Source organism: Aureobasidium subglaciale, assembly GCF_000721755.1.
Source record: "Aureobasidium subglaciale EXF-2481 unplaced genomic scaffold scaffold_31, whole genome shotgun sequence".
Classification (NCBI taxonomy): domain Eukaryota; kingdom Fungi; phylum Ascomycota; class Dothideomycetes; order Dothideales; family Saccotheciaceae; genus Aureobasidium; species Aureobasidium subglaciale.
The window spans coordinates 146,347-173,511 of NW_013566964.1; the positions used below are offsets into that span (position 1 = coordinate 146,347).

The 27,165-nt window shown below is 51.1% G+C and overlaps 13 protein-coding genes across 13 annotated transcripts; 7 read left to right on the plus strand and 6 right to left on the minus strand.

The window, feature by feature from the left end:
• Positions 1-293: 293 nt before the first annotated feature.
• Positions 294-2,121, minus strand: AUEXF2481DRAFT_112450 (uncharacterized protein). The gene is made up of 5 exons (XM_013484341.1): positions 1,955-2,121; positions 1,687-1,748; positions 1,489-1,637; positions 884-1,429; positions 294-832 (listed from the first exon to the last, which is right to left on the minus strand). The coding sequence occupies exons 1-5, from the start codon at positions 1,957-1,959 to the stop codon at positions 356-358; spliced, it is 1,239 nt and encodes a 412-aa protein (XP_013339795.1). The 5' UTR covers positions 1,960-2,121; the 3' UTR covers positions 294-355.
• A 721-nt stretch (positions 2,122-2,842) lies between these two features.
• Positions 2,843-4,374, plus strand: AUEXF2481DRAFT_70154 (uncharacterized protein; the record flags this gene model as incomplete). The annotated part of the gene is made up of 3 exons (XM_013484320.1): positions 2,843-3,059; positions 3,112-3,392; positions 3,442-4,374. 3 exons carry the CDS (start codon positions 2,843-2,845, stop codon positions 4,372-4,374), a joined length of 1,431 nt encoding a protein of 476 aa, XP_013339774.1.
• Positions 4,375-4,578: 204 nt separating this feature from the next.
• AUEXF2481DRAFT_92294 (uncharacterized protein) lies at positions 4,579-5,091 on the minus strand (the record flags this gene model as incomplete). The annotated part of the gene is made up of 1 exon (XM_013484342.1): positions 4,579-5,091. One exon carries the CDS (start codon positions 5,089-5,091, stop codon positions 4,579-4,581), a length of 513 nt encoding a protein of 170 aa, XP_013339796.1.
• Positions 5,078-7,094, plus strand: AUEXF2481DRAFT_44282 (uncharacterized protein). Its single transcript, XM_013484296.1, has one exon. The coding sequence runs from the start codon at positions 5,381-5,383 to the stop codon at positions 6,893-6,895; it is 1,515 nt and encodes a 504-aa protein (XP_013339750.1). The 5' UTR covers positions 5,078-5,380; the 3' UTR covers positions 6,896-7,094.
• Positions 7,095-7,822: 728 nt separating this feature from the next.
• Positions 7,823-9,516, plus strand: AUEXF2481DRAFT_33237 (uncharacterized protein; the record flags this gene model as incomplete). Its single annotated transcript, XM_013484284.1, has 2 exons — positions 7,823-7,983; positions 8,046-9,516. The coding sequence occupies 2 exons, from the start codon at positions 7,823-7,825 to the stop codon at positions 9,514-9,516; spliced, it is 1,632 nt and encodes a 543-aa protein (XP_013339738.1).
• A 1,135-nt stretch (positions 9,517-10,651) lies between these two features.
• AUEXF2481DRAFT_70111 (glycoside hydrolase family 3 protein) lies at positions 10,652-13,754 on the minus strand (the record flags this gene model as incomplete). Its single annotated transcript, XM_013484314.1, has 3 exons — positions 10,652-13,284; positions 13,542-13,635; positions 13,689-13,754. 3 exons carry the CDS (start codon positions 13,752-13,754, stop codon positions 10,652-10,654), a joined length of 2,793 nt encoding a protein of 930 aa, XP_013339768.1.
• Positions 13,755-14,182: 428 nt separating this feature from the next.
• Positions 14,183-15,969, plus strand: AUEXF2481DRAFT_44285 (carbohydrate esterase family 9 protein). Its single transcript, XM_013484297.1, has one exon. The coding sequence runs from the start codon at positions 14,664-14,666 to the stop codon at positions 15,924-15,926; it is 1,263 nt and encodes a 420-aa protein (XP_013339751.1). The 5' UTR covers positions 14,183-14,663; the 3' UTR covers positions 15,927-15,969.
• A 445-nt stretch (positions 15,970-16,414) lies between these two features.
• Positions 16,415-17,021, minus strand: AUEXF2481DRAFT_33241 (uncharacterized protein; the record flags this gene model as incomplete). The annotated part of the gene is made up of 3 exons (XM_013484285.1): positions 16,415-16,734; positions 16,795-16,862; positions 16,927-17,021. 3 exons carry the CDS (start codon positions 17,019-17,021, stop codon positions 16,415-16,417), a joined length of 483 nt encoding a protein of 160 aa, XP_013339739.1.
• Positions 17,022-17,614: 593 nt separating this feature from the next.
• On the minus strand, positions 17,615-18,480 carry AUEXF2481DRAFT_8716 (uncharacterized protein; the record flags this gene model as incomplete). The annotated part of the gene is made up of 2 exons (XM_013484264.1): positions 17,615-18,404; positions 18,458-18,480. 2 exons carry the CDS (start codon positions 18,478-18,480, stop codon positions 17,615-17,617), a joined length of 813 nt encoding a protein of 270 aa, XP_013339718.1.
• Positions 18,481-18,750: 270 nt separating this feature from the next.
• Positions 18,751-19,523, plus strand: AUEXF2481DRAFT_8717 (uncharacterized protein; the record flags this gene model as incomplete). Its single annotated transcript, XM_013484265.1, has 4 exons — positions 18,751-18,763; positions 18,831-18,941; positions 19,001-19,203; positions 19,269-19,523. 4 exons carry the CDS (start codon positions 18,751-18,753, stop codon positions 19,521-19,523), a joined length of 582 nt encoding a protein of 193 aa, XP_013339719.1.
• An 802-nt stretch (positions 19,524-20,325) lies between these two features.
• Positions 20,326-20,829, plus strand: AUEXF2481DRAFT_33244 (uncharacterized protein; the record flags this gene model as incomplete). Its single annotated transcript, XM_013484286.1, has 2 exons — positions 20,326-20,399; positions 20,454-20,829. The coding sequence occupies 2 exons, from the start codon at positions 20,326-20,328 to the stop codon at positions 20,827-20,829; spliced, it is 450 nt and encodes a 149-aa protein (XP_013339740.1).
• Positions 20,830-21,079: 250 nt separating this feature from the next.
• AUEXF2481DRAFT_48362 (uncharacterized protein) lies at positions 21,080-25,783 on the minus strand (the record flags this gene model as incomplete). The annotated part of the gene is made up of 2 exons (XM_013484304.1): positions 21,080-25,539; positions 25,654-25,783. The coding sequence occupies 2 exons, from the start codon at positions 25,781-25,783 to the stop codon at positions 21,080-21,082; spliced, it is 4,590 nt and encodes a 1,529-aa protein (XP_013339758.1).
• Positions 25,784-26,081: 298 nt separating this feature from the next.
• AUEXF2481DRAFT_8720 (uncharacterized protein) lies at positions 26,082-27,077 on the plus strand (the record flags this gene model as incomplete). The annotated part of the gene is made up of 2 exons (XM_013484266.1): positions 26,082-26,825; positions 26,880-27,077. The coding sequence occupies 2 exons, from the start codon at positions 26,082-26,084 to the stop codon at positions 27,075-27,077; spliced, it is 942 nt and encodes a 313-aa protein (XP_013339720.1).
• Between the last annotated feature and the right edge of the window lie 88 nt (positions 27,078-27,165).

A 27,165-nucleotide genomic window follows, 5' to 3' on the forward strand; every position in this document is an offset into this window, starting at 1 on the left:
ATCATCCGGAAGTGCTTTGGTCTCAAAGATCGGTGTCCGTGAGACTTCTGAAGAAATGGACGATGTTGAGTCAACACCCACATCCATCAGTTAAGACGCTTCAAAACATCACCATCATATGATATGGTGTCCATCAGTGGAACGCGATGGATGAATATCCCAGGTGCCCGACGAGGGTCGAGGAACAATCAGAGCAATGCAAGACCAGGGTGATCCCCCAGACAATACCAATGACGTAATACGAGAATCCAGGAAGGGTGAACAATCGTGTAGCAGTGTGTGATTGATCATGTACAACACTTCATTGGATATCATATATACACATAAAATAACATGGTAGTAAGCTCAAGCCATATCAGACAGCGATTCTGCGTCCCATACTGCTCAAAGGCAGCTCATCAACCACCAAGTCATCATGACCTTGACCTGCCATCTGAGGCGTTCTGGCAAGTCTATCAGCCATGCGATCCGGAACTAGCTCAGGAGTGATCGGCCGTTGAATTGGCGTGCTAACAGATAGCTTTGCGAAAGCTGGGGAGGGAGAGGGCGGTAGTCTATCTGCCATCCTGTCTAGCACTGGCTCAGGTGTCACAGATCTTTGTAGGCCTGTGCTTGTCTTGTGTACTGATAAGGTCTTGCTTGTGTTACTGATTGACGTAGGTGATGTTGGTGTAGAGCTCGAGGTGATCACGAATGGCGAGGATGACTTGGGCGAGCGAGGGCTGTCAAGCTTCTCGATGATGGAATCACGTTTCGAGGTGGTGATGCTGATGTCGGGCAGAGTCTGAGTAAAGCCTTGAGTCGAAGCGACCTGCTCGATGGACTTGAAGTACTGTTCAACATTGTTAGTGTTGATTTTGTAGCCTGGGTATGGCTTGCTCACCTTGACAGTCTTGACTTGGAGCTCCAATGTAGCGTCATCGTCGGCGACGATCATTGCATGAGGGTGTAATTGCAGACTTGACAGCGTCCACATGTGGTTGACGCCACCCTCGATACACTTCTGGAGTGCGAGAGCCTTGTGTGAGCCAGTGATGATGATGACGACCTCTCTTGCATCCAAGACTGTCTGCACGCCCACCGTCAATGCCATACGAGGCACCTTTGCGACATCTCCGCCAAAGAACCTCGAGTTGGCAACGATGGTATCATATGCAAGAGTCTTGACCCTAGTGCGCGATGCGAGACTGGATCCGGGCTCGTTGAAGGCGATGTGACCGTCAGGACCAATGCCACCAAGGAAGAGCTCGATACCACCTGCGCGCTTGATCTTCTCTTCATACGCAATGCATTCGGCCTCGAGGTCATGAGCATTGCCATTCAGGATATTGATGTTCGATGGCAAGATGTCGACATGTGAAAAGAAGTGTCTGTACATGAAGCTGTGGTACGACTCGGGGTGCTCGCGAGGGAGGCCAACGTATTCGTCCTGCACAATAAACATTAGTCAAATCCATGCTAGTCGAGCATCAATCCTGGCATGCTTACCATGTTGAAGGTCACTACATCGCGAAATGATATGTCGCCATTCTTATGACGTTTGACTAAATTCTTGTACACACCCTCTGGCGAACTGCCAGTGGGAAGACCGAGTACGAATGGTTTGTTTGGAGTCGGGCCAAATGCCTTGATACGGTCTGACAGACTCAGTATATGTGGAGTTGACCCATTGGGACTACCACGTACCGATGATATAATTTGCGATGAACGAGGATGCTGTGTCCTTGTCGTCACGAATGATGAGACGCCTGAGATAGGTCCATGAGCATCGGCCTGCTAGTCCAATGCGAGGAGGACGTACATGTTTGTGAAATGGTCAAAGGTCTTCTTTTAGGAGACAAATGTGTGTAGTTGAAAAGACGATGTCTCTAGAGAGTGGGCTGTGACAACTGACAAGAAGAAGATGGCAGTGAAGGGATTATATCGGAACAAAAGAAATTCAAGATCGACCTACATCATCGAAGACTTGTCTCTAAGGAAACCCACATGTCGAGCCGGATTGCTATCACTGGCCGGCGAAGTGTCACGGTTCCATCTCCAGATCGAAGGCCGTCGCGGGTCACCTCGAGGAGAATACTACGCGACTGGAGGATTTGATGGACTGTCACAATGAGATAAGGTTCTCAAACACCCCGTGCGTCGAAGAGTAGTATATCGGCAAAGGCATCATGATGACTCCTCGTGGTGCGAACGTGCCTATCAAGGTGTTACATGGGAGAGGGACGCTGTCAAACAAGCTGTGGTTGCATCGCGAGTTTTGATTAACCAACCGGCTGATAACGGCCAGCGCAAGGACGTATCGGCGTGGAGCCAAGCCGTGGCTAAAAATATGGGGCGCGATAAGCTGTCTGGCTAGTCGAGTGCGTGGAAGTCAACCTTCTTCTGGGGGGCGGACAATGCAGGCCGGGGCACGCGACGATCCAATGCATCTGTGTTATCTGCAGGTAGTGCTGACACGAGACCACCTCTCCTTACTTATCTCAATTCACGCTCCTACTCGCTTCATTGGAGCCAGCCTTGCAGTGGTTACACGCACTTGACATAAAGCACCACATTTTCCCACCGCTGTTTCCACTCTGCCCAGTCGCGTGTGTACCATTCGCTCGAGCTTTCTCCCAAAGGGTCTTCCTCACAGTCCTAAAAAACCTAGCCCTTGCCGCCCCCGCATTTGACTGTCTCTTATTATACCACTTCGGTCTCACACGACACTGGTCCTTTTTTTCTTCTCCTTGTCAAGCCTCTTTCCCAACTTCGAGTCGACATGGCTCAGTCCAACGAGAAGAACCTACATGAGGTCGAATCGGCCAATGGATCCGTCGATAATGGCACAACGAGTGTTGTCATGCCTGTTGGCCGGAAGTACAGATCGGTCAAGATTGGTCCTGTGACACTGCCTCACTACGCCAGCCCTGCCACACAACTGGTGATCGTCGCTTTTGTCTGTTTCCTATGCCCTGGCATGTTCAACGCCCTGTCTGGTATGGGTGGAGGTGGCCAAGTCTCAGCCAAAGCAGCAGATGAGGCCAACATTGCTCTTTATGCTTGCTTCTCTGTTATTGGTAAGTGTTGCAGCTTCTCAATGTTTCAAGTCAAGTCTAACACTCTCATTAGGTTTCTTTGCTGGTAGCATTGTAAACCTTGTTGGTATCCGATGGTCTCTGTCATTCGGTGGCTTGGGCTACTGTATCTACGTGGCTTCGTTCCTTTGTTACAGCCACACACAAAACACAGGCTTCAACATCTTTGCAGGTGCTCTGCTGGGTTGCTGTGCTGGTATGCTGTGGTCTGCTCAGGGTGCTATTATGATGTCCTACCCTGCCGAGAACTCCAAAGGCCGCTACATCTCTTGGTTCTGGATGATCTTCAATCTTGGTGCTGTCATAGGAAGTCTGGTAAGTCAAATCCGTTTCTCATCTCAATCTTTAGCACTAACGTCATCAGATCCCTCTTGGTGAGAACATCAACTCTACTAGCAGCGGTACTGTCTCCGATGGAACTTATGTCGGCTTCATTGTCTTGACAGCTTGTGGTGCTGGGTTGGCCTGGTTCTTGGTCGATGCGAAGTCTGTCGTGCGTAACGATGGATCTCGTATCATCCTTATGAAAAATCCCACCTGGAAGACCGAGCTGTTGGGACTGTGGGAGACGATCAGAAGCGATCCTTATATCATCTGTCTATTCCCCATGTTCTTCGCATCCAACTGGTTCTACACTTACCAGTTCAACGGTGTCAATCTGGCATACTTCAACACCAGAACCAGAGCCCTGAACAACACCCTGTATTGGACCGCTCAAATTGTGGGAGCTTTCGTTTTCGGCTTCTGCCTCGACTATTCCAAGATTCGCAGATCCGTTAGAGCAAAGATCGCTTGGGTGGCCATCCTCATCCTAACACTCGCCGTGTTTGGCGGTGGTTATGCTTTCCAAACACGATATACCCGCGAGTCTGTGTCCAAGGATTCAGGATTCGTCTCCAAGGATTGGAGTGACTCCGGTTACGTTGGCCCAATGTTCCTCTACATCTTCTACGGCTTCTACGATGCTGCATGGCAGACTTGTGTATACTGGTTCATGGGCTCATTGACCAACAACGGTCGCAAGCTCACCAACTTTGCCGGGTTCTACAAGGGTATTCAGTCCGCCGGAGCTGCAGTCATCTGGCGTCTGGACTCTCAGAGTCTTCCATACATGAGCGAGTTTGCATCAAGTTGGGCACTCCTGTTGGGCGCTCTTGTTTGTGCTCTACCCGTCTTGCTTATCAGAGTCAAGGACCATGTTAGTGTTGAGGAAGACGTCAAATTCTCCGATGAGACGGTCGAAGAGATTATCGGCACAGCCGACGGCAAGCCCATTCATGATGCCGAGAAGGTTTGAATGATATGTTGTCAAGTCTGTGATGATTTCGCGGGTTGATCCTGCGATTTCGTGACGCCAGACGAATTGATGGAAGCGAATCTGCCTCGGTGTTGTTTTTCTCGTATAGCGTACCTACTACATTGTAATGACCAAGCAAATTTTACTAGCCTTACTACGCTCGTGTCAGAATACTCGATGTGACATGATTGCTTGGCAGGACAGTCAACGAATATCTTTTGATATTTTGAGATCGACTTCATCGGTCATGAGGAGATATGTCCGACATGTCTTATCGGTATACCAGATGTCATGTAGGATCAGTGCTTGAGAAAGGTGGAAGAACGCGCGGCTCTGCAAGTACACAGGACAAGAAAGTCGTCCGAGCGCGCGATTATGCCGATCGCGGAATGCCGATGTAACATCATCGATAAGTTCGTGACCATGCAAACGGGAAATAATAGACGATAAGGTAGTCGAGGACCCAGGCTGGAGGTTGCAATACTCTGGCAAAGTAGTGTGATTAGGGCTCGGCCAAGGCGTATCAGTAGGATACGCAGGCCGAGGAGAGCGCTGTGTGTAGAACAGAGGCGGTGGTGCAGTGTCGTAGCTGTTTGTAGAGGCCTGATGGAACGGTGAAGCGTCAAAGTCACCCCGCCGCGATGATCCACTTGCACTGATTTGCTGCAACCAAACATCCCGCCAGACTGCAACTTGACCGGCCATGCCCCATGCCATGCTGGAGGCGAGCCATCACGTTTGGCAGCATCCGTATTGCGTCCCTTCCTGCTCATCAATCCCTGCGCTCTCGGGTACGCCTGTCGTGAGCCGTCCTTACAGCTGTGATACATAACTAAATCTTCCGTCAATAAGTGACTGGTCATCAAGTCGACAAGTCAACACGTCTGCCAGCGCCCTGCTCTCGACCAAGCATCACTTAGCCCGAATACACGACTCCTATAAGCCGCCGCTGCCTGTCACCACTCGTCACGCTACTACAGCTCCATAACCCGTCTGCCTGGTTGCCATGCTAGCCTCGTTGATCCAGCCTTTACAACTGCCCTCGCCCAACAAAGATGTCTTTGGGTTAGAAACACAGAGCTCGCGCACAAGGAGCATGGACAAACTCTTGCATGACGTCGAAGGCCTCTTTGAGGCCCCTTTGCGTCCAAGAAGTCTGCATGCCATGTCAGAACAGCTCCAAACCGAGTTTTACACAAAGTTACAGTCGTCAAACATATGCATGTTGCCGTCTTTCCACTACGCCTTGCCAACAGGCGCCGAGTCTGGCGATTTCGTCGCTCTCGACGTCGGCGGCTCGACCTTTCGCATCGCACTGGTACACCTCAGTGGCAAGAAAACAGCCAGAGATGGAATGGAAATCAAAAGAATGAAGAGCTTCGTCATAGACGAGCCCATAAGAGACCTCAAGGGAAAGGCTTTCTTCGACTGGATGGCCACCAGAATAGAGGAGGTACTTGGCCCAGACCAGAAAGCTGCGACTCCACTGTCCATGGCCATGTCATGGTCGTTTCCTATCGAGCAGACTTCCACGCGGACCGGGTGCATCCTGACCATGGGCAAAGGCTTTTGTGCTACCCATGGCGTTGAAGGTCAAGATCTCTACGAGCTTTTGATGGATTCTTGCAGACATCGCAATCTTCAAGTTCAGCTCCAGGCCATCATCAATGACTCTTCAGCAACGCTGCTCTCACAGGCTTATCGCGACCCTTCGACTCGCTTGTCGCTTATACTGGGTACTGGCATGAATTCGGCTATCTACTTACCTGTCTCCGCTCTGGCGCAGGAGAAGTATGGAAACCGTTCAAAGAGCTGGCACGCGTCCGCTGAACACGTGCTCGTCAATACCGAGCTCAGCATGTTTGGAAAGGATGTGCTACCAGTCTCGAGATGGGATCAATATCTCAATGCCACCCATGACCTCCCCGATTTCCAGCCTCTGGAGTACAGGGTTAGCGGGAGGTATCTTGGCGAGCTGGTCCGTCTTATCCTCATTGAAGCAATCGAGACTGCTGATTTATTCTGTGGTATGATGCCTGCTAAGCTGCAGGAGCCGTACTCTTTGGATACCGGGACGATTGCTGTATTTGAGAGCGACTCATCCTCCACTCTATCCTGTGCCGCATCCGTCTTCACATCTACGCATCCTTTACCCGCAGGCCGCACGCCGTCGCCTAGAGACCTTCACTTCGTCAAACAAGTCAGTCGACTAGTATCTGGTCGTGCAGCTGCCCTGGTCGCTACAGCGGTTCATGCTCTCTGGTCGCTTCAACACGGCCTTGTGGATCCGACAAGCACTACTCAATCGCAGCTTGCACATCAGGCTCGAGTGCGAGCAACAGTGGCCTGCAATGGCACGGTGATGGAGAAATATCCAGGTTTCCGCTCAAGGTGCCAGAGCTATCTCGATGAGCTGGCAGCAATTAGTGGCCAGGCACGAGGGGCCATCTCTATTGAGATGGCTCTGGAGAGCTCGGTGTTCGGTGCCGCTGTCGCCGCCGCCTCAGAATCCGAAGCATAGTATTAGTGGACTGTCGCTCGGAAAACAATTCTGTCTTTGAGCAGACCGCATTTAATGAAGGCGTTGTGGATACAAGGAGCATTTCCTGCATTTGATATGCAGGTAGAGGTTTCACATTTAGCCGAAGGGATACATTTGACATTAGCGACTTTTTCTCTCAGATCTCTACAATAATAACAAGATGAATACTCAGAACACCTCTTTTGGATATCCACATGTCTCGTGAATGCTGAATGGGAAGAGGCTCTCTCCTAGAACTGTCACAAGTCAGAGTAACAAACGACTAGCTGCTTCGAGACTCGATTCCAGCAAGCTTAGAAATTGTTGGCGAGCCGATCAAACAGCCAGACGTGCTGCTGGGTAGACATAGTTTATGGCGGACACCACTGCAACCTGAACACCACCAGGCACTGAGACCTTGATGTCATGGGGTGCTTGTGAGCTAGAGCCGATAAGATAAGCCACTCGGGAGCGTTTGAATCGGGAAGACCAAATTAGGAGGGGAAGCGTCACCTCCGAAGTTCCGCATGTGCTGGTCGCATCCGATGTCCCCTCTAACCATGTTTCCATAGCATGTTGATGATATGGCAAGAGAGTTGCAATTTTGCAAGATCGTGAGAGACTATTGCTTCAATTCGGAAAGCTCGAGCGACACAGGCTGAAGCTTGGGCAGAACGGTGAGCAGAAAGCAGGCACTGCAGGTCGTCCGACGTATCACACGAGAGACGAGCAAACCGCGACTTCCTAATTTACGCTGCCTCGGTGGTCGATACTGCCGTGACTGGACTTGATGCCCTCTCGCGACACTGAATACGCTCTGCAGGACCGACGATAACTCCTGGTCGCATACTCCATCCCTACCCGGAGTCACTCGCAATTTTGGACAGTCGTATCGCATTCGCGAATACAGGACTACCGGACGCAATAATGGAGGGTTTCGACCCGATATCCATGACCTATATGGCCACAAACTTTGACACGTCCGACAACGTGAACCCCCCTCCAAACATGTACGGGAACATGATGATGATGCCTAATGATTTCATGGAACAATACTCTACCTACGACTCGCAGACCATCTACCCTGGGTACTGTAACTCCGACACCCTCTGTACTGCTGTCACATTCCCGCTAACTATCGTCATGACAGAGACGAGTACTATGGACTACCACCGCCACAAACGACGCCATCGCTCAAGCGCTTTTCCAGCACCTTCGACGACGCTTTCTCCGACGCTGTCGGAGCCTTTGAGACCATCGCCGAAACAGGGACCCAAGATGCTCAAGATGCGCAAGACGCAAAAGAGATAGCTATAGAACAAGGCCATAAATACCTGAAATTCACGCCGCCCGAGTACGAGTATGCCTTGCTAGATTACAACTATCGCCAGGTCTCGGTGAGCTTGAACGCCGATCTGTTAGGTCTCTTCTTCACCGATAATTCGGCTTGGGCCAAACCAACAGACAATGCCGAGTTGATGTGCTATCGCCGCAACATCTTCCAGGTCTCGGGCAGTGTCATGGTCCCACGAGCGCTTCGCAACATTGTCACCGAGCAGACGAAACAGATCCCTATCGTAACTCAAGAGGTCATCATCTCTGCAACAGAGTCTGCCGAAGGGAGCATTACAAAGATCATTTGTGTTCCTTGGAAGACGCCGCCAAATGGTAACTCAACCGCCGAAGAAAGGGCCGAGAAGGAACCACCGTCAATATCGCTGGACCTTTCGGCTGCTCAAGAGGGAGATTCCAACTTTGCAACATTCCCCTTCCATTGGAAACGTTTGCAATTCCGTAGCGCCACAGCGAACAACGGCAGAAGGAAAGAGCTACAGCAGCACTTCATTGTGCATCTCAAGGTTGTGGCCACTCTTGCGACTGGAGGAAAAGTTACCATTTGCCATTCCAAATCGAATCCTATCGTAGTCAGAGGTCGCAGTCCTAGGAATTTTCAATCAAGAAAAGACATCCTGCTCACTGGAAACGGAACGCAGGCAAAGAAGCCTACCACAGCAGTTCCAAGGCCGCGTGTACCATCGCAAGCAGATCATGGTCATGCTAGGAAACCATCTCGCAGCAGCGTAGTCAATATGCCCATGAACGAAGCTCCTGTCATTACAACTTTCGATCCTGCAGACTTCCAGATGCCTGCACTCTTTAACAATGGCTTCCAACAAAACGCCATGACAGCGAGACCCCCTACTGCACGTCTTTCGGAGCCCAAGGACTACGCCGTCTCATCTCCAGACCTGGTTCGCCAACCATCAACCATGCCTGCCCCACCTCAAGTACCACAAAAGCTGTCGTTGACGGAGGAGGAGGAACCTAAGCAAGCCTCTATGAGTCCGCCAAGGAATGGGCATTTGAGCAAGCGTGTAGCTCCGAATCGCGCCGCGAGCACGCCCTCTGCCTTTGCCTTACAGGTTGGTAGCAGTCCAGATGAGAGTGCAGATCTGCTTTACGAATACTTCCCGCTGAGCTTGGACGATTGGCAACCTCCCGTCGATGCTGTGTATCGCCCCCACGTCGTTCATCACATTAACCCACTGCCTGAGAACAAAGCTCGTGACCGTCTAAGTCGTCTAAAAAATAAACGCTATTTCAGTGAAGACGTGGGCTGAGTAGATGATACTCGTGCTCACACCCGCTGAAAAGACCTTCGAAGCACTGTTCACTGGCTCCAACTCAACCTTTCGGCTTCGCCGTGCTCACACTCGTCAAACGACAATTACATCACTGTTGACTGGCTCTAACACAACGCCACAACACGACCTTTGTGCTTCACCGTCACTCTCACACTCACTCTCGGAGTGTTGCAGACGACATAAAAGCGTAGCTCTTCTCGAGTTTCGACTTCCTTGACAACATCAACCTCGACATCGCTGCACAATGTCGTCAAGCTCCACACCCGCCGCTAAGGCTCAGTCCAACGTCAACACTGCCAATACCGGCCCCCCCAAATCCACACGCCTGCGTCGATTGCGCCACTGGTGACGATGCGTGAGTCTTGATGACCACGCCCGCCATTTCTCCTCCTGATCGCGCATAGTCTGCCTCTCTTCCGCACTCCCCACACTCTGTGTAAATGTGAGGTATTCAGAGAAGCCGATGGACAGATCCATGATCACACACTTCTACCCTTCAACCACGTCGTCGACGACAAGGCCATCGACCCTGGTCTTTGTGGCTATTGCAAGCTCCAGGAGCCCACCACTTTGAAGTTGTATGTTGAGCCATATCGTGTGTGGTCCACCGTAATCACTAATTCTGCATCGCAGTCTATCAAACGAGGTCGACGAAGACGCACGTAATCATGCTGAGAGACACATCAAGGCCTACAAAGAGCAGATGCATAAGGCTATGGAGGCGGAGAAGTACCTGACAGGAAGCTCGTCTCCGATCAATGGCGACTTTTTCTGACGTCTCAATCAGCGAATCGAGACGGGAAGCCCGTCGTTGAATCGCAGGCTAGCGCAATGAGGAGCAATGCTGGGCTTGGCTCTGACCATGTCGTCTGCCCTACCCCGCGGCCCTTTCCGATTCGGATGCCGGACTGACTACTACTCACTACCCTTGTTTCACCGATGCGATCCCCCTTCACGGCTTACTAGGTAGACAATCGAGAATTCAGGGAGTCGCGTCTTTATTGAGCTCGTCGAAGTCATAGGAACTGATACTTTGCATAATAACAAAATGGTTGTTGGATTCCGATAGCACTATAAACCTTTACTCCACATTCACTTTGAACCATCCATCTCATTTCGCCCTAGTGATAGTCGCAGCATCACAACTAACCTCTTCGAACGTATGCATAGTCTCAAAACCCATAGCCGACAACCCATCAAAATTACCATCTCCATCCATGTAATCAAGCACACAAGAAGCACACCCTTGTTTCTTGACTTGCTTGACACCCAACAAGATTAAGCTCTGCAAAATGGTCGCGTACTCACCCGCCGAAGGAGAAACGACTGGCGAACTAACACCACCACCCACACCCCCATCCTCCGCCCCTTCATCCTTGAGCGCAGGCACAAACTCCGCCAATGCAGAAGCATTGTTATACAACACCACCGTACCCACAATACTCCCATCTTCCGGCCGTGTCGCACGCACAATACCACAAGAATTGGCATCTGTGAGCGCCAATTTATAAACCTCTGCAAGGCCTTGACGGTTGTTCGTCTTTATGTGATCGAGAACAGCTCTACTATGTTCCCAACCCCTCACGAGATCAAATTCCGCTCCTGCGCTTTGCAGAGATTGCGCCATTCCCTCGGGAGGGGACCAAGAGGGTAGATTGCGCATTACCATACTGCATACAGGGCGGGAGAGTGCGGTGTTCCAGCCTAGATTTGCGAACCAGCCGCGTAGACGTTTGCGCTCGGAGCCGTGGTCGGAGGGGATGCCGAGGTAGATACTGGGGAGTCTTGAGCCTAGTTGGAAGCGCTTTATACCTTCTCGTTGCAGGAGAGTACGAATGGCGCGATCGTGTAGACTTTGGCCGATGGAGAGTTTTCGTCTTCCTGGATCGACGAATAGTGCGCCTATCGCTCCAGTGCCTGTAGATTTGAAGAAGTAGGTCGAGCAAAAGCCGTATAATGCCGACGTACTGCTATTTCTGACCACGAAGTGGGTTTCCAGGACATTTTGCTGACGGAGCAGGAAGGAGTTTGAGGTTGCGGCTTTTAGTTCCGAGCGCTGGTTTGGCGCTGACCAGTCTGTGATCTCTTTGATCAGGGTATCGAGGGCTAGGCCATCTCGCTCCTCATTGAAGATCTCCACGAGCCAGTGTGTTTTTGATTGTGTGAGTTTTTCGCTGCGGCTGATTGTGCCGGGGAGTGAACCTGTAGGGTTGATATCGCCATGAAGTACTCTGACTAGGGATACCAATGCTGTTTCTGTAAAGTCGTATGTGCAGACATACGTCCCGATTGATGTGTCTGTGGAAAAGTCGTAGGGTGAACTGACTGCCACGACTATGAGTGGCTTTATCTTTTTATCGCCACCGGCTGTATATTGCATGTTACAGATCATGGAGACGTGTTTTGTGAATCCGTTCTGATACATGTTTCTATTTGCGTCTGCTGTGACGACGATGACGGCGCTTGCTCTGTTGATCAGACTTTCGTGTTGAGGTCGGACGCCATTTGCTGTATAGCTGGTATGCAGTACTCTGCCTGTTCTTTGACGGGCAAGAGATCGTCCGAGCTCCCTGAACACTCTCTCACCACTCAATCCTGGATTGCCTCGTTCCCATTGTGGTTCCGGGGAGTCAACGGAAGTATGGGATGACAGTGCTCGAGAGGCTGCGGATGCAGCTAGTGGTTTGACTAGAGGAGTAAGCAGAAGCAGCTCTTCCTCTGGCTCAATGATGTTGGTCAGAGGCAAGTATCCATTCTGGTCTCGCACGACAGTGATACTCGAATTGTATGCTGTGGTGGACAGGAAAGTATGTGATGGCTGCAGTCGCGACAAAAGACTGATGCCTGGCGGATTCAAGGCCTTCTCCCAAGATGTACATCTTGACTTCATGGCCAGTACCCTGTTAAGTGACCGACGAACCCTGTCTGTGGTGATCATACAGTTGTCTAAGCCAACTTTCATGCCGTTGATAGCTTCAAGCTGATGTTGAAATGACCTGCAGAGTAACAGAATATCGCAACCAGCGTTGGCGGCCATGACTGTACCACCGTTGACACCGATATTCTGGCAGAGTGAGTCCATCTCGAGACACTCACTGACGACAACACCATCAAATCCGAGTTCTTTCCTTAGCAGTCCGTCGACAACTCGATCGGAGAGACAGGCGTGCATGACATTCAATCCGGCTGATGACATCGCACAACCACCAACCATAATAGAGTCGAGCCCTTGCTTGATGGCATCGCGAAACGGTATCAGAGCGCTCAAGCTCAACTGTTCCAACGACTCAGTAATCGTAGGCACATCCAACGACGATCCCAAAAATTCGAGGTTGCCGTACGAGGGGAAGTGTTTGCCCATAGTCGCAATGCCGGCTTCTTGGTAACCTTTCATGAACGCCACTCCGTACTCTGAACATTGCACTGGATCATCACCAGTAGTACGCACCCCTAGCGGCTGATTACGAGTGTTGGTGAGGACGTCCAAACAAGGTCCCATGATCCAGTTGACTCCGCAGGCAGAAATCTCCTCTGCACTTGCCTTTGCAACTTTGTATGCAAGATCGGGGTCTCCTGACGCAGCGATACCCATAGCTGATGGGTACTGTCGGATGAAGATATCATCGAACAGAGAGTTGACACCTCCATTTTCTTGATCGATGCCGATAAGTAGAGGCACCGGATGTCCGGCATCGAAAGCACACTTTTGAAGTTCGTAGACAAGGGCGCTTGTATCTTCAGCGGCTGAGATAGGTGTCAGTATGTATTTTGACCAACTTATCGGTGCATTTGTTCCATCTGCTTCAGACCAGTGAGGCGACTCTAGGACACACTGTACTCGAGAGACACGGAACTAGGAGCCTCATTACGCATGTTCGTTGCCACTCCCCAGCTGAGCTTTGTAGATATCACCGCGGCTGCGAAGAGACACGCGGCCCTACAGTGTACGCAATAGGGAGTGACCACCTAGCGATAGCCCAAAAAGGAAATGACCTACTTACACTTCAAATTCTTGGCTGTCAGAAGGATGGACCCAAGATGATGTTCCTGTATAAGAGTACGTATTTGAGGAGTCACTGCAGTTCCATCAAAGCCCTACATGCAAAAAGTCAACACTAGTCTGGAAACATCTTGACAGTCAGCCTTACCATCATAAACAATTGGCCCAGGGCTCTGGTAGACACGCCATGATTAGCAGACTGCACTTGGTGCATGGTCGCATGCTCAACCAAACGGACTATGGCAATTTACCTGTCCATGTTCTCCCAGAGCCCGCTCGACGAATTAGCGTCGGAAGTCCCCATGATTTGGTATCTTCTACGATGACATGCGTCCCACGCGCCGAGAGTCACAACCAGAAGCCGTGAGTAGGGCTTGCCGAACGGGATCCGAGATACGGTAGCGGTGCTAATTCACGAGTTGACGACACAGCGTGGCATCCGACAACCACCAGTTCATTTTGTGGAGTGGTAACGAAACGTGCTTTCGTAATGATAAGCAACGAGCTGGGTGGATGTAACCTCGCCCTGGCCTTCCCCACACCGGCCAATTGACACGCCCGGGGAGTCCGTGCTCGCCGACGCGCTTCCAGACGACATCTGGGTCATCGTTCCTTCTTCTTGTCGGATACCACTCCATGTAGCAATTTGATCAGAACGCCCTGCAACTGACAGAAAAATCACGTCGATAGTCGCCAAACTTCGTCCGCCCCACGTGGACTAGTCGGCTATCTTACTCGAGCTCTCAAGTCTCCATCAAGCTTCTGTTGCATGTTACATTTTGCTGCCATTCCTTATCGGGCAGATTGCTTTTAATCAGCCGGGCCATCAAGGTTACAGCAGCATCAGGCTATCAAAACTGATGGAGGGCGTGTGGACCAAAGTATCTGTAATCTCGTCATGGAGCTTCAGCAAGATGTAGCTTTCTCATGCGTATCATTGGTAGGTCGCCGATCTCGCTATCTCAGTAATTTGTCCTTAACCAGGTCTTGATATCCTCCTCAATACCTGTACTTTTCCCCTCCCTCAAAGAAACCCCACTCCCAGCAGATCGCACCTTTCACAAGCTAGCCAACAACAAAACCCCCGCTACACATATCACCGCCCGCTGTCGACCAAGTCAAAATGCCAGCAGCTGTATCACCCGAACGGCCGAGAAGCGGCATCACTCGCCTGACCGGATGTCGACTGATCAAAGGCAACACATTGGTCGAAGAGGATCTCTGGCTCTCTTCTGTAACGGGTCGCATCTTACATAGCCAAGAAGTCTTCTATGAACATCAAGCAGCACCAGATGAGGTCATTGACCTCGGCGGTCGCATTGTGTCTCCCGGATTCATCGATGTACAATTCAATGGCGCATTCGGTTTTGACTTCTCGCAAGCACCACAAGACCCCATCTCCTATCGCAAAGGCCTCAAGGAGCTGAACAGAAGATTGATTGGAACGGGCCTTACATCATATCTACCTACCATCACCAGTCAGAAGCCAGAGCTTTATCACAGCGCCCTGCCATACCTCGGTCCCTCGGGTGCAGACCGCGATGCGGATGAAGGTGCAGAGTCATTAGGCGCCCACGTCGAAGGTCCTTTCCTCAGCCCAACCAAGAACGGCATACACAGTCCTGAAGTCCTGCAATCAGCATCCTCCTTCGCCGACCTCGAAGCCTGCTATGGTGCCCACAACATTCCCAACATCAAGAAATTGACCGCCGCCCCCGAAGTTGGCAACATGACCTCAATCATCCCTGAGATCGTGCAACGCGACATCATTTTCAGCATTGGCCACACAGAAGCCACTTATGAAGAAGCATCTGCAGCTGTAGCCGCTGGCGCTGGTATGATCACACATCTCTTCAACGCCATGAAGCCATTACATCACCGTAACCCAGGTGTCTTCGGCATCCTGGGCCATCCATCAACACACACTCCTTTCTTCGGCGTCATCGCTGATGGAATACATCTCCACCCTACAACCGTCAAGATCGCATATGCCGCACACCCCGAGGGCATGATTCTAGTTACCGATGCCATGAGTCTCGCCGGTCTGCCCGATGGCACATACAACTGGACGAATGGCGATAGCATTATCAAGAAGGGATCGAACCTCACTCTTGAAGGCACGGACAAGATTGCTGGTGGCTGCGCGACATTATTGGATTGTGTGAACAATTTCCTAAATTGGTCGAATGCGAGCATACCCGAAGCTGTGAGGGCTGTTACCATCACCCCATCTAAGATGTTGGGGATGGAAGGTGTGAAGGGATGTTTGGAGGCGGATGCTGACGCTGACTTGCTTGTATTATCTGAAGAAGTCGATGGCGATGGACAACGATTGCAAGTGGATCAGGTGTGGAAGTTTGGTAGATTGGTACATGAGAGATCATAGTGTATCCTACAGCAAATACTACACGTCAATGGCTTACGCATCATGGCCTATATCCTCTCCTCCAAGCATACACTTCTGAAACCATGATTTCCCCTTCACTTACCAGTCCTCAGACCAGTAGAAGCGATGGGGCGAGAGAGGAGATTAGGAAATTGCGGAAGAGGAAGTAGGTGGGAAGAAGAAAGAACAATTGCGACGAGGAGGAGGCATTTATAGGCGAGCAGAGAGAGAGAGGCTGCTTACATAAGTTGAGCGAGCAAATCCGAGCAGTCTAGGCAGCCATCCTGGGCTAAACTATAACCTGCTCAATCTCCCTCGTGGCCAGCGGAATGAACGTCATGATCGGAAAAGTCAGGGGGGACTACCCACAGACATTCAGAAACAGAACCACCGAGTTTCTCACTACCATGATGCAGAACCGACCATTCGAAAAATTTGCTCCGAACAAACCCGATCCAAACGCAATATCATGAGTATAAGAAACCCAACTACCCACCCACAACCTTCTTATCCCCCTTCCTCTTCACCCAATCCATCTCAGCAGTAGGACTCTTGCAAAGCACACACTTACACTCCAACCCATCAGCTTCCGAAGCTTGCCCACCCGGAGTCAATTGAAGCCAATCCACCAAATGCAACTTCATGATCCCAACAGCATGCTCCAAAAACTGAGGAGCAGAGTTGAAGAAGCGATTGCGCAAGGCAAAGTGACCGCAAATCTCATAGTCTGAGGTGGATTGATCGTTGCCGCGTCTTTTCTTGGTAACGGTGTAGCCAGTGGGGAGATTGATGAATTCAACTTTGGCGCCTGTGTAGATTTTGTGTTAGAGGGCTGGTTTTGGTTGATGTGAGGTGGGTCTTGACTGACCTTGGTAGCGTAGACCAAACTCCTGGCGTAGAGTGGCATCAGTCTCTAGCTTGCGGTTGAAGTGTCTGCTGAGCAGCTTCAAGAAGTCGGCAGGGGGTGGGAAGGTGTAGTCATCGCCGGTTGGTATATGACCCGTGCCATTGCTCGTACATTGGGTCGCCAAGGTTGATTTTGACAACTCGATCGTCGTGATCGTTGGGGTCTGGGGCGGAACTCATGCTTGTCATCTTGTGTGAGTTCTGATGATTGTGAGATGATGAGAAATGGGGGGTGGATGTTATTTATACTTGATCTACGGATTGGCATGGAAGGTCATGCGTGGGTGCTCTAGGATGAGAGACACTCAGACTATGCATCGACCTAGAAGGTTTGCTCTCGCCAAAGAAGTGGAGCAATCTTGTAGGGCTGTCTCCTGGTAGATCCTTCAGAGAGCACAACGCAAGCAAAGTCTGCGATCCGATCTCGTCGCAGTGTTGCAGTAGGACAGCAATAATCTGGCTATAGTTATCCCTTGTGGAAGAAAGAGTATTTCTGAACGTGGCTTCCGAACGATCGGTGTCGACATTTCGTCGCAGGAGCGTAGCCACAGGTCTTGATGACAGACCTGCTGGTCTAGCCGTCTCATCGCTGTTCATCGAAACCTCTGCCGAATGTGCTTTGTCGCGGGACTTGTCTAAAAACCATCTGGCGTCTCATTCTGGTGGCTTCGTGGAGAGTTCCGTGGGCCATCTCATTGGAGCAGGTGTCTTACGATCTCGGTTGGTTTGTGCTGGCGACAAATGTCATATAAGGAGTTGGTGCGGATCGATCCAGCCTAGGTTCATGAAGCCATCTCGACATCTACATCACTCTCGTCATCAGAGTCGTCATCTGCACCAGCGTCATCTCCTTCTTTGCCAGCAACTTTCTTGGCCTTGTCCCTTGCTCTCTTCTTGAACTTCTTCTCTCTGTTTCTTCTGGCCCTCTTCTCGCGATCCAGTCTCTCCTTCTCTTCCTTTGACTTGCTTTCCTCCTCCTTTTTGGCCTTGAGAGCTGCCATCTTTGCTCTCTTTTTTGTTCTATCCTTCTTGCCCATGCGTGTGCGTTTCTTTGGTACGTCAGGAAGGAAGGCTTCGGCTACCGGATTTTGTGATGCTTCGGCTGCGAGAGCTGCCTTTGCTTGTGACGCAGGGATATTGACAACCTTCCAAGGATATGCACATCCAGGACATGGTTGCTTTGACATGGCTATCACGTCTGCACCAGTCACGGCTGCAATCTCATATTCTTTGGCGCGTATCGGATCAACCCCCCCAGTATGATAGTAGCTCGATGGACGTCCAGTACCGATAATTCCAGGTTCTCTAATCTCTTCCGACGGTGTTCGAATGCGAATCTTTTGAGGAACGGGAGCCGGGGCCGATGCATCGGTGGAGGGTTTCGTGGGCGCAAACAGCTGGAACTCGACTTCCTCCTCCTCGTCTTCCGGATTTTCGATTGTTTCCAAGATTTGAGGTGATTTGTCGACTATCTCGAATTGCAAGTTTGCGCCTAGCCGCTCCAGTGTTTCGAGATCTGGTGAAGAAGCGCGTGATGATTGTGGTGATCCGTTGAGGTCTGATCTCGACACTCTGCGACCCAGTTATCAGTACCACTAGAACATCTTATATCAAGAGGATCTTACTGGGCGCCTGTTAGTGTTGCCATGATTGGATAGTTGTGCATGCGACGTATAGAATGAATAGCATCATCAAAATTTGGACGGATGCCGGAATGCGGCTCCTGTATTGGAAGGAGCCAACGACACTAGTCCCCGCACTATGTGGCCAAGAGATAAGATAAGAAGGCACCCCTAGATTTCACATGCGACGAGAACATGTTGACATTCTAGAAGGTCTGATTCCTTGTTTCATGTTCCGTCGCTCCTTCCTCTCCAAAACTACTCAGTCCGTGTCGAGATCATATACCACCGCCAGAATGTTTCCCATCGGTCCGTCCATATCACCGCTACACACGCCATATCAGAGCCACTGGTTGACATGAATCACACGTTCCAGAAAAGACCAACCGTCCCATCGTCATCTCCGGGCCCTCTGGCTCTGGCAAATCGACCCACTTGAACCGTTTGCTCAAAGACTACCCTGATCGCTTCGGTTTCTCCATCTCTCGTACGAACATGTCAATCTCATCTCCTTGATCAACATTGGAGACTGATAGTATGCACAAGACACTACCCGCCAACCCAGAGGCTCCGAGCAGAATGGTGTCGAGTACCACTTTGTTACCAAGGAGGACTTTTTGAGCCTGGTCGACCAGGGAGGCTTCATCGAGCACGCCCAATTCGGCAGCAACTACTACGGCACCAGCGTCCAGGCTGTCAAGGACGTCGCCCAGAAGGACCGCACCTGCATCCTGGACATTGAGATGGAGGTATGGATGACCGTTTGATCTCAGCTCTCTCTCTCAGGAATAAGCTCTGATCTCTATTATCACAGGGTGTCAAGCAAGTAAAGAAGACCAACCTCAACGCCCGCTACCTCTCCCTCCAACCGCCATCCCTCGACATCCTCGAGTCACGTCTTCGTGGCCGTGCTACCGACACTGAGGACGCCATCACCCAGCGCCTTGCACAGGCCAAGAACGAGCTCGAGTTCGCAAAGACTCCTGGTGTCTTTGACAAGGTCATCATCAACGACGACCTCGAGAAGGCCTGGTCAGAGTTCAAGGCTTTCTGTGTGTCCGACGAGTAGGAAGAGATGATTTAAAGATACCAAAATGCTACACTGCAAGAACACTAATACCTGTTTACAACTCGAACTCGCTTCCCTTCGTGAAAGTGGAACAATTCGTCGATGTCTGGAATCATAACAACCAACATCAAAGTAAGGATCAGAAAGACACACGACAAGCAAGTCATGTCAAAGACAAACAAACAACACGCCAAATTTGGCAAAACAGAGACCCCTCCAGTGAGCCTGAGCCTGGAGAGGGAAGAGAAAGTACTGAAGAACACCTCGGTGGAAGTTTCCTTTCGTCATAATTGTGTTGTCTGCAAGGATTACTGGGACCTCTGACTCTATGGGAATTCGAACAAGTGGCCTAGCGCGTACATGTGAGTCCTCCGAGGGTGAGGAAGCACTTTGACTTCAAACTCTCCCGCTACGCCAGCCAACCGATTCACCCGGAAGATTGGTGAACTTCTGGAAATATGATAGTAGAGTGAAAGGTTTGTGCTAGGGAGGTCTCTCTCGGTGATGCTCCGAGATATTCATCTGAAGGTGGTGGTGATTGATCTCGCTATCGACCTCTACTTTAGCCTACGCAATAGGCGCATGTGCCGCTTCTCACGTCCGTTCTTGCATTCACTTCGGCATCCTTACATTGACATAAACATTCACATCCACTTCGACCTATTCTCAATTCACAACTTCCTCTCTTGCTTGTCTTTGTTTTTGTCTTCTTCTTGCACAACTTGCTTCTGTCTGCCCTGTTTATCTTCACTCCATCCATCTCCTCTTTTCGCTTCCTACAACACATCGGCAGTGGAACACAATGACTGCCTCTGGTATTGAATCCTTGGAGCAGGACTTTGACGACGGCTACAATGCTGAGCAGTACTTTGATGGGTGAGCTGTTGTTGCCCACTTTGGGCTGTCAATCTAGCTAACAGGTATATACAGCGCTGATGACGAAGAGCTTCCCGATGGCTACAACAACGACGCCAATGACGAAGAACTACCCGACTACTCCAGTGCCACCTTGAACGAAGAAGAAGCCGAACCGCCCTACAATCCCTCAAATCAGGACATGTACGGAGCGCTCGCGCAAGCCAGACTAGTAAATATGCGCACACCTGATCAAATTACCGCCCAAACCGAGAAGCTCGAGGATATCAAGGCCCGGCTCAAAGCTTTTACTGTCGATCAACTCGACCGTCTTTACCTTGAGACCACCAGCAAGGAGTTCTGCGGTTTGATCAAACTTGCGTGTCATGAAAAGCGTATGGCTGAACTGGATGCTTTCGAGGCAGAGGTTTGGGTCATGTCTGGACGCTAGAGTATGAGCTAAAAAGGCGGAACAAACCACCAAGATAGGCAAAACACGATCATCAAGAAAGGCAGAGATAAGAGAAACAAGAACACATCGCGGAGGAAGGGGGGTCATCAAGCGGGGAAAAGCGTCAATTCGAATGACCTCGTCATCCATTATTTCTACACAAAGATATCAACAATTGAACATTTACCCCCCCCCCCCCCCCCCCCCCCCCCAATCTTCCCAATCTCACCCTACCCTACCTCCTCTAAACTCAACCCCCCTCCTCATGACAAACAGGACAATAATAGCCCCCTCCATCCTCATCCCCCCTCCTCGCCAATTCCTCCTCCAAGCAAATCCTATGCACACAATGTCTACACGCAAAAACCACCAATGCCAATTCCCCAACAACCTCCTCCCTCCGCTTTCCCCTCTCCACCCCTCCTCCCTCCCCAACCCCTACAGATTCTTTCCCCTTCCCATTGTCCACCACCGACATTAATTTCTGCATTTTCCTCTGCCGCCTCTGCTCTTGCATGTATTCAAATTCCTCCCAAATGACTTCTGCATCCCCTTCCACTACACCAGAAATTCCAGTACCCCAGGTGCGTCTCTTGCAGACTTCGCAGAATTGGGTGCGGGGTCGCCAGCCAGTGGTTCGTAGATTGTGGATACTGTCCATATCGGCAAAGACATCTATATCCAGCAATGAAGAAGCGAGATTCAGAACGGAAGATTCATGAGCATATGCTGCAAAGATGTCCAAAAGGACGGCGCGGAGATCGGAGAGGGTGGGTGCGTAGGAGGAAGATGCGCGGGAGAGAAAGGCGCGGAAAATGTAGAGAAAGGATTGATTGTGCTGATTTCGACGAGTTGTGGCGTCAAAGTTGTTGGAGGGATCTGGGGGTGTGGAAGAGGTGGCGCTGAGGAGGGCTGTAAAGGTTTGTTGGACGGTGCTGCGTAGGACGTTATTGGTTTTGTCAATGTCGAAGGTGGTGTCGTCGATGAGGTTGTTGGTTTCTGCAGACACGGACTTGGAGACTGAGACGATGGCGTCAATGAGGTTTAGCCAAAGCAGTTCGTCTAGCTCGAGGTCATCTTCTTTGACTTCCCATGCCATGTTTGTGCGTTGGCGTGGATGGCGATTGTGGTTCATTGCAGCGCTTTGCCCGTTGCAGAGCCAGATGCCCAGACGTGTATATTTCTCAATGGCATCCACAAGATCATCAGTGGCCTCTTCTGTGCTTTGCATATCTGGCGCATCTGACGCTGCTTGTACTATACTGCAGATTGCATTCTGTAGCGTTTTCAAATGCTTGCAGAGACGGTCTATAGCATCTCTGGCCAATCCGTCTTGAGCCATGAGTAAGACTGCAGCATCGACAACACCATTCTCCTCCATCGAAGGAAGCACACGATCAAGATCGAGGTCGCCAGACTTCAAGAGACCGACATAATCAGCTACGTGTCGTGGATCATGGATACACATGAGCTCGACATACTGCTCACAGAAACGTGATACCAAGCCTTCAGAAACAGACTCATTGACGGCTTTCCTGGAACGATGGTCAAGTAATGACGGCTCGAGCAGAGTGCGCAAGAAGTGGAAGCGTGTATATGATTCTCCAATGCCGTCGGTGAAACGTTCAAGGATGTCATCAGTATATCTCGCAAGTGTCTGCGCAGTCTTCGATGTGTTGATGGCTGCCAACTCTTGAGCATGCTCACACAAAAGCTCCTTCAGTTGAGTCGTCTGCTTCTCCGGCGATTCTTGGAGAGCATATGCAAGGTCGTCGAAGATAGCAGTCTTTCCCTTGGGGTCCTCGAAGTATGTATTGATGAGATCTACAGGTCGGTGCTCGCCTCTATACAATGTCTTGAGCACGCGGTAGAATTCGGCATCCCGAAGCTGGTTGATAAGCGCGTCGGTGACCGGAGGGTGGTAAACGGATAGAAGATATTCCGCGCTGAGCTGGCAATCGTCCACCAGATCATCTTCGCGAAAGCTGCAGAGACGATCAAGGACTTGATGTAACGATGAGCTTGACAGTACCATGAATTGAGGATACTTCGGCAAGTTTCTAGCAATAAACATATCAAGGTAGATGGTCTGCTCAGGCACGAATTCATCTGATGACATAATATCAAGCAGGACACTGACAATATACTGTCGAGTGATCTTCAGGCCTGTACCATTGGATCGTGGTTGAGCGACGGCAGGTTCATCATCTTGTGCTTCATTGAGATAGGAGTCTTCAAAAGCCTCGGTCATCATGCTCATAAAGCTAGCCGAGTCGTACTCGAGTAAGAGACGCAAGTATGGGAAAGCAGGTTCGTCGGCGTGGTTCGGTCGCGTTCTAAGGATAAACGAAGAGCCCGGCGGCCACCCTGTAGGCTCGTGAGAGAAGAGATATCGGTAGATATTCCCCTTTTGAGTGTCCGCTTTTTCGTCGTCCAGGAAGTCACCTTGAGGGTACTTCCTTCCTGTCAAAATGAATGCGAGGTATGGGAAGACTTTTACGGCCGATTCCAACGCTACCTCCTCAGCCTCGTCCTGTATGTCTTTGACATCGCGTAAGAGTGCTAGGAGGTCAGACAACGGGGTGACATAGTCGTTCAATGCTTCGTTCCAGACAAATGTCAATGCATCGTAGAGATAGTGTGTTTTGCAAAGAGTCGTGATCTGGTCCAGATCGAAAGTGCGTGGATCTAGTCGGCATAGAAGCTCTTCTAGGTGAGCGACCTGTCTCTTCGAGATGCAGCACTCCACGAGGTCTTTGACTAGCGGCGGGGGCAGGGATGTAACCTCCTCATCCATAATGTATAATTGCAGGATCTCGAGGAATACGTCTCTCTGGCCAGCATCTCTCAGCGGCTCGTAGACTTCGTCGAATAAAAAGCTCTGATTGTTCATGCTCACGCAGGCATCAAAGCACTCAGCCACTAGATCGGAAAGCGGTCGCCCACTGCTATTGTTTTCAGAGAACGAGAACAATATGGATGCAGACATGAGTTCAAGTAACCTTCCATTAACCAGTTCATGTCGAGCATGTTCGTTGTCTGGCAAGCCTACTGTAATACCGCCCGCTTGCCCAGTGTAGTAGGCTCTAGCAAGCTGAATCGCCGCAATGTAATCGCCGTGCTCGATCAGAGCAGTCAAGCGATCCGCCCAGTTCGACAGTGTGCCGACTGAGAGATCACTTGCTCCCAGCAGAAAAAGGCGGTTCTTGTAGACTCGGAAACTCTGATAGAAAGCGTCGGCAATCACTCCGTGCAATTCTGAATGCTCATTATCGGCTTGCTCAACCACAGGATGCAGCTGCTTCGAGAAGATATCATGATGATGAATGTGTCGATGGAGAAGGTCCACGGAGTCCATGACATGCATCTCACCATCTTCTATGATGATCATTTGCTGACTGATTGTGAGCACGCCGATGACTGAACGGCTCAACCATTGGACTGCAACAATGGCTTCTTCGCACTCCCAGGTACTCCGCGAATGGAAGAACAACGTTGGAGGTTTCTCCTTATCCGCCGGGTCTTGTGATCCCTGGACCTCGACGTCGAGCACAGTCAGAACATTTGACCAACAATATACGAGTTTGGTTTCAGAGGTATCGCGCTCTGCGGTTGTGTTGCTGTTTTTTAACCTGACAGCTGGGAACCAGGCTAGACATCCACTCATGGCACTATGGCGCGAGATAGACTTCGGCCTTGGAGCCTTGTGTTGTGTTTGGGCAACAGGAGTGGTGGACACGATGACAAGCAAGTATGGAGTCAGTAGAGCTGTGAGACCCATGACGTCTGTAGCTTGCTCTACGTTGCCCAGAGGGAGTGGCGCAAATGCAAGCACCGTGCTAGGCTTTATTCTGACTTCCTCTTGTACATTCGCGATAGGATAGCGTCCGAGCAAGCGGGTCGTCTTGACAGAGCGGGAGATTGCACCCATGCCGCGAGTCGCAAGATGGGAGAAGGCCATGCCACCGTCATCTGCAGAAACCAAAGCGGTGCGCCGCGTACCGAGGAAACCAATATGCAAGACTGAACGACCTGGCACATGGCCATCTGGAGAGTGGGGTTGACCATCTCTGACTACAGGCGGGATGTGGAGGAAGGGCTTAGCAGGACGTGAAAGCTCCCAGGTGAAGATATGACCAGTAGCATGTCCAGCGGCAATGGCAGAGTAGTCTGCGGAGATGGCGAGAGAAGTAATGGCACCGCACTCGATTGCCGTTGTGCCTTGACCAATAATACCTTTAAGAGTCTGGTGGTAGTCAAAGACCAGGATCAGACCTTTGGAGGTGCCAATGGTGATGGACGAGGAGACAGCCAGGCATACGGGCAGGCCAAAGTTGCGTCTACCGGCTTCGGAAAAGGCTTGAGATGTGATCTTCCGTAGTCTTGTCCATCGTATGACCTCCCAAGGAGCATCAGGATTGTCTGCAACGTCACTGCCACCTTGCGACAAAACAATTTGAGAGGATAGAGAAGACTGGCGAGAGTGTGGAGAGAGAAAGGCAGGAGACGAGGCACGAGCTGAGGGTGAGGGCGAGGTGAATCTAGAGCTGAAGCGTCGCTCAAAGGGCTGGAGAGCACCAGAAGGGGTTCGAGGAGTGTTTGTCGAGGCGCGCGGGTTCAAGCGGGGACGACGAGTGGGCAGCGAAGAGGCTAGAGAGCCTCGGACGGACGGAGTGTCGTCCGGGATAGAGGCAGACTCGGATGGACTGGCTAAGGCGGGGCTATGAGGGACGACATCGGGTATGTCGTCAAAGTCGTCTGAGTGGAGCTCGTCCTCGAGGCTTCTGGCGGGTTGGTCGGGAGAGCGTACGGGACTGACATCACGGCTCACCGTCTCGTCGGCGGTAAGAAACGAGTCATGGTTGTCCTGAGGGTCGTTGTAGTGGTCTGGAAAGGGGGAGGTGCCATCACCGTCGTGGGCATCCAGATCGGTAAGGCCGGGCGGGGAGCTCATTGACCAACGTGTCGACCCGTGTACATCGCAAGGCCTCCTTCTCTTTATTCCAGACTTCGCCGAGTCTTGATGCTTCTTTCCAGGATCGACCTCCAGACAATCGATTGGAGATACAATATACAGAGCGGGAGAGAGGCGGAACTGTTGATGGCGGGCTTGTGGAGATAATGCCTTGACTGTTGGAGCCTAAGTCCATGCTCCTCGAGCAATCCGAAGTTATGGCGATACCGATGACGCGCTTTCCACACCGACCAATTCATCCTAAGCATCAACAACTTCTCATACACAGCATTCCATCATGTCGGCAGCCGGTCCAGATCTTCCTCCGCATCTTTTAGCTAAGCGAAAGCGACAACAAGAGGAGGCACAGAGGAATCAGCCCGCCACCTCTTCCGGCGCAAACCAAGAGAGCCCCAAGGACAAACGCCAAAAGACGTCTGGTCCAGAACTCCCGCCCTCGCAATCGTCAGTACCGGCTGCTCCACAATTACCACCATCAGGACCTCCGCCGTCAGTCGGTCCCACCCTACCGCCAGCAGAACCCGAAGTCCAGCCCGTCCGTCCTGTCGCCGGTCCCGCTCCACCGCCGGCCCCTCTAGATGAGCGCCCGACTGCTCCACCCGACTCGGACTCGGACTCTGACGACGACGACTTTGGCCCATCCCTACCCACCGCAGCCGATCTCAACCCATCCACCAACAATGGTCCCCCAATACCGCAGACCGCAGCTGCCCCAGTCAAAACTCAGCGCGACGAATGGATGACACTACCACCACAGCAAGACGACCTCGCAGCACGCATGGACCCATCCAAAATGCGTGCTCGTGGTTTCAACACTGGCAAGAACGCAAGAGGTGGCAACACAACTCCTGCTGGAGGAAACATTGCCGCAGCATGGACAGAAACCCCAGAGGAGAAGCTCAAACGTCTACAAGACGAAGCCATGGGTGTGAAGCCTGCCACTTCTGGACACGTCGATGCCAAAGAGGCTGCTGCGAACAGGGAGAAAGAGGCAGAGGCGAGACGCATACGTGAACAAACTGTAAGCTTGGCTACTTTCTCGACGCTGACCACACAGACTGACATGCTGCTACAGGACAAGGCAAGAGGGCCTTCACTAATGGCGCAGCACAAAGAGTCGAATCCAGAGAACAAGGATGATGATCCGAGTAAACGAGCCTTCAACAGGGAAAAGGACATTGGTGGAAGCTCGCTCGGTCTGGTCGACAAGAAAGATCTACTCAACAAGGCTTCCACCTTTGGCTCAAAGTTCTCTGGAGGTGGCTATTTGTAGATCACATAGTCTTAAGAGCACACCGGACAAACAATGACCATTCGAGGATCCATCCAAAGGAAATACAAACGCTCTTCACATTACTGCC

What these genes read in the sequence shown, in the direction of transcription:
- AUEXF2481DRAFT_112450 (XM_013484341.1), bottom strand. An exon ending in ATGTAGTGACCTTCAACATG is followed by an intron (nt 1,430 to 1,488) that starts GTAAGCATGCCA and finishes TTTATTGTGCAG; the next exon opens with GACGAATACGTTGGCCTCCC. An exon ending in TCCAAGTCAAGACTGTCAAG is followed by an intron (nt 833 to 883) that starts GTGAGCAAGCCA and finishes AATGTTGAACAG; the next exon opens with TACTTCAAGTCCATCGAGCA.
- AUEXF2481DRAFT_44282 (XM_013484296.1), top strand. Translation starts at nt 5,381, where the DNA reads ATGCTAGCCTCGTTGATCCAGCCTTTACAACTGCCCTCGCCCAACAAA.
- AUEXF2481DRAFT_44285 (XM_013484297.1), top strand. Translation starts at nt 14,664, where the DNA reads ATGCCAGCAGCTGTATCACCCGAACGGCCGAGAAGCGGCATCACTCGC.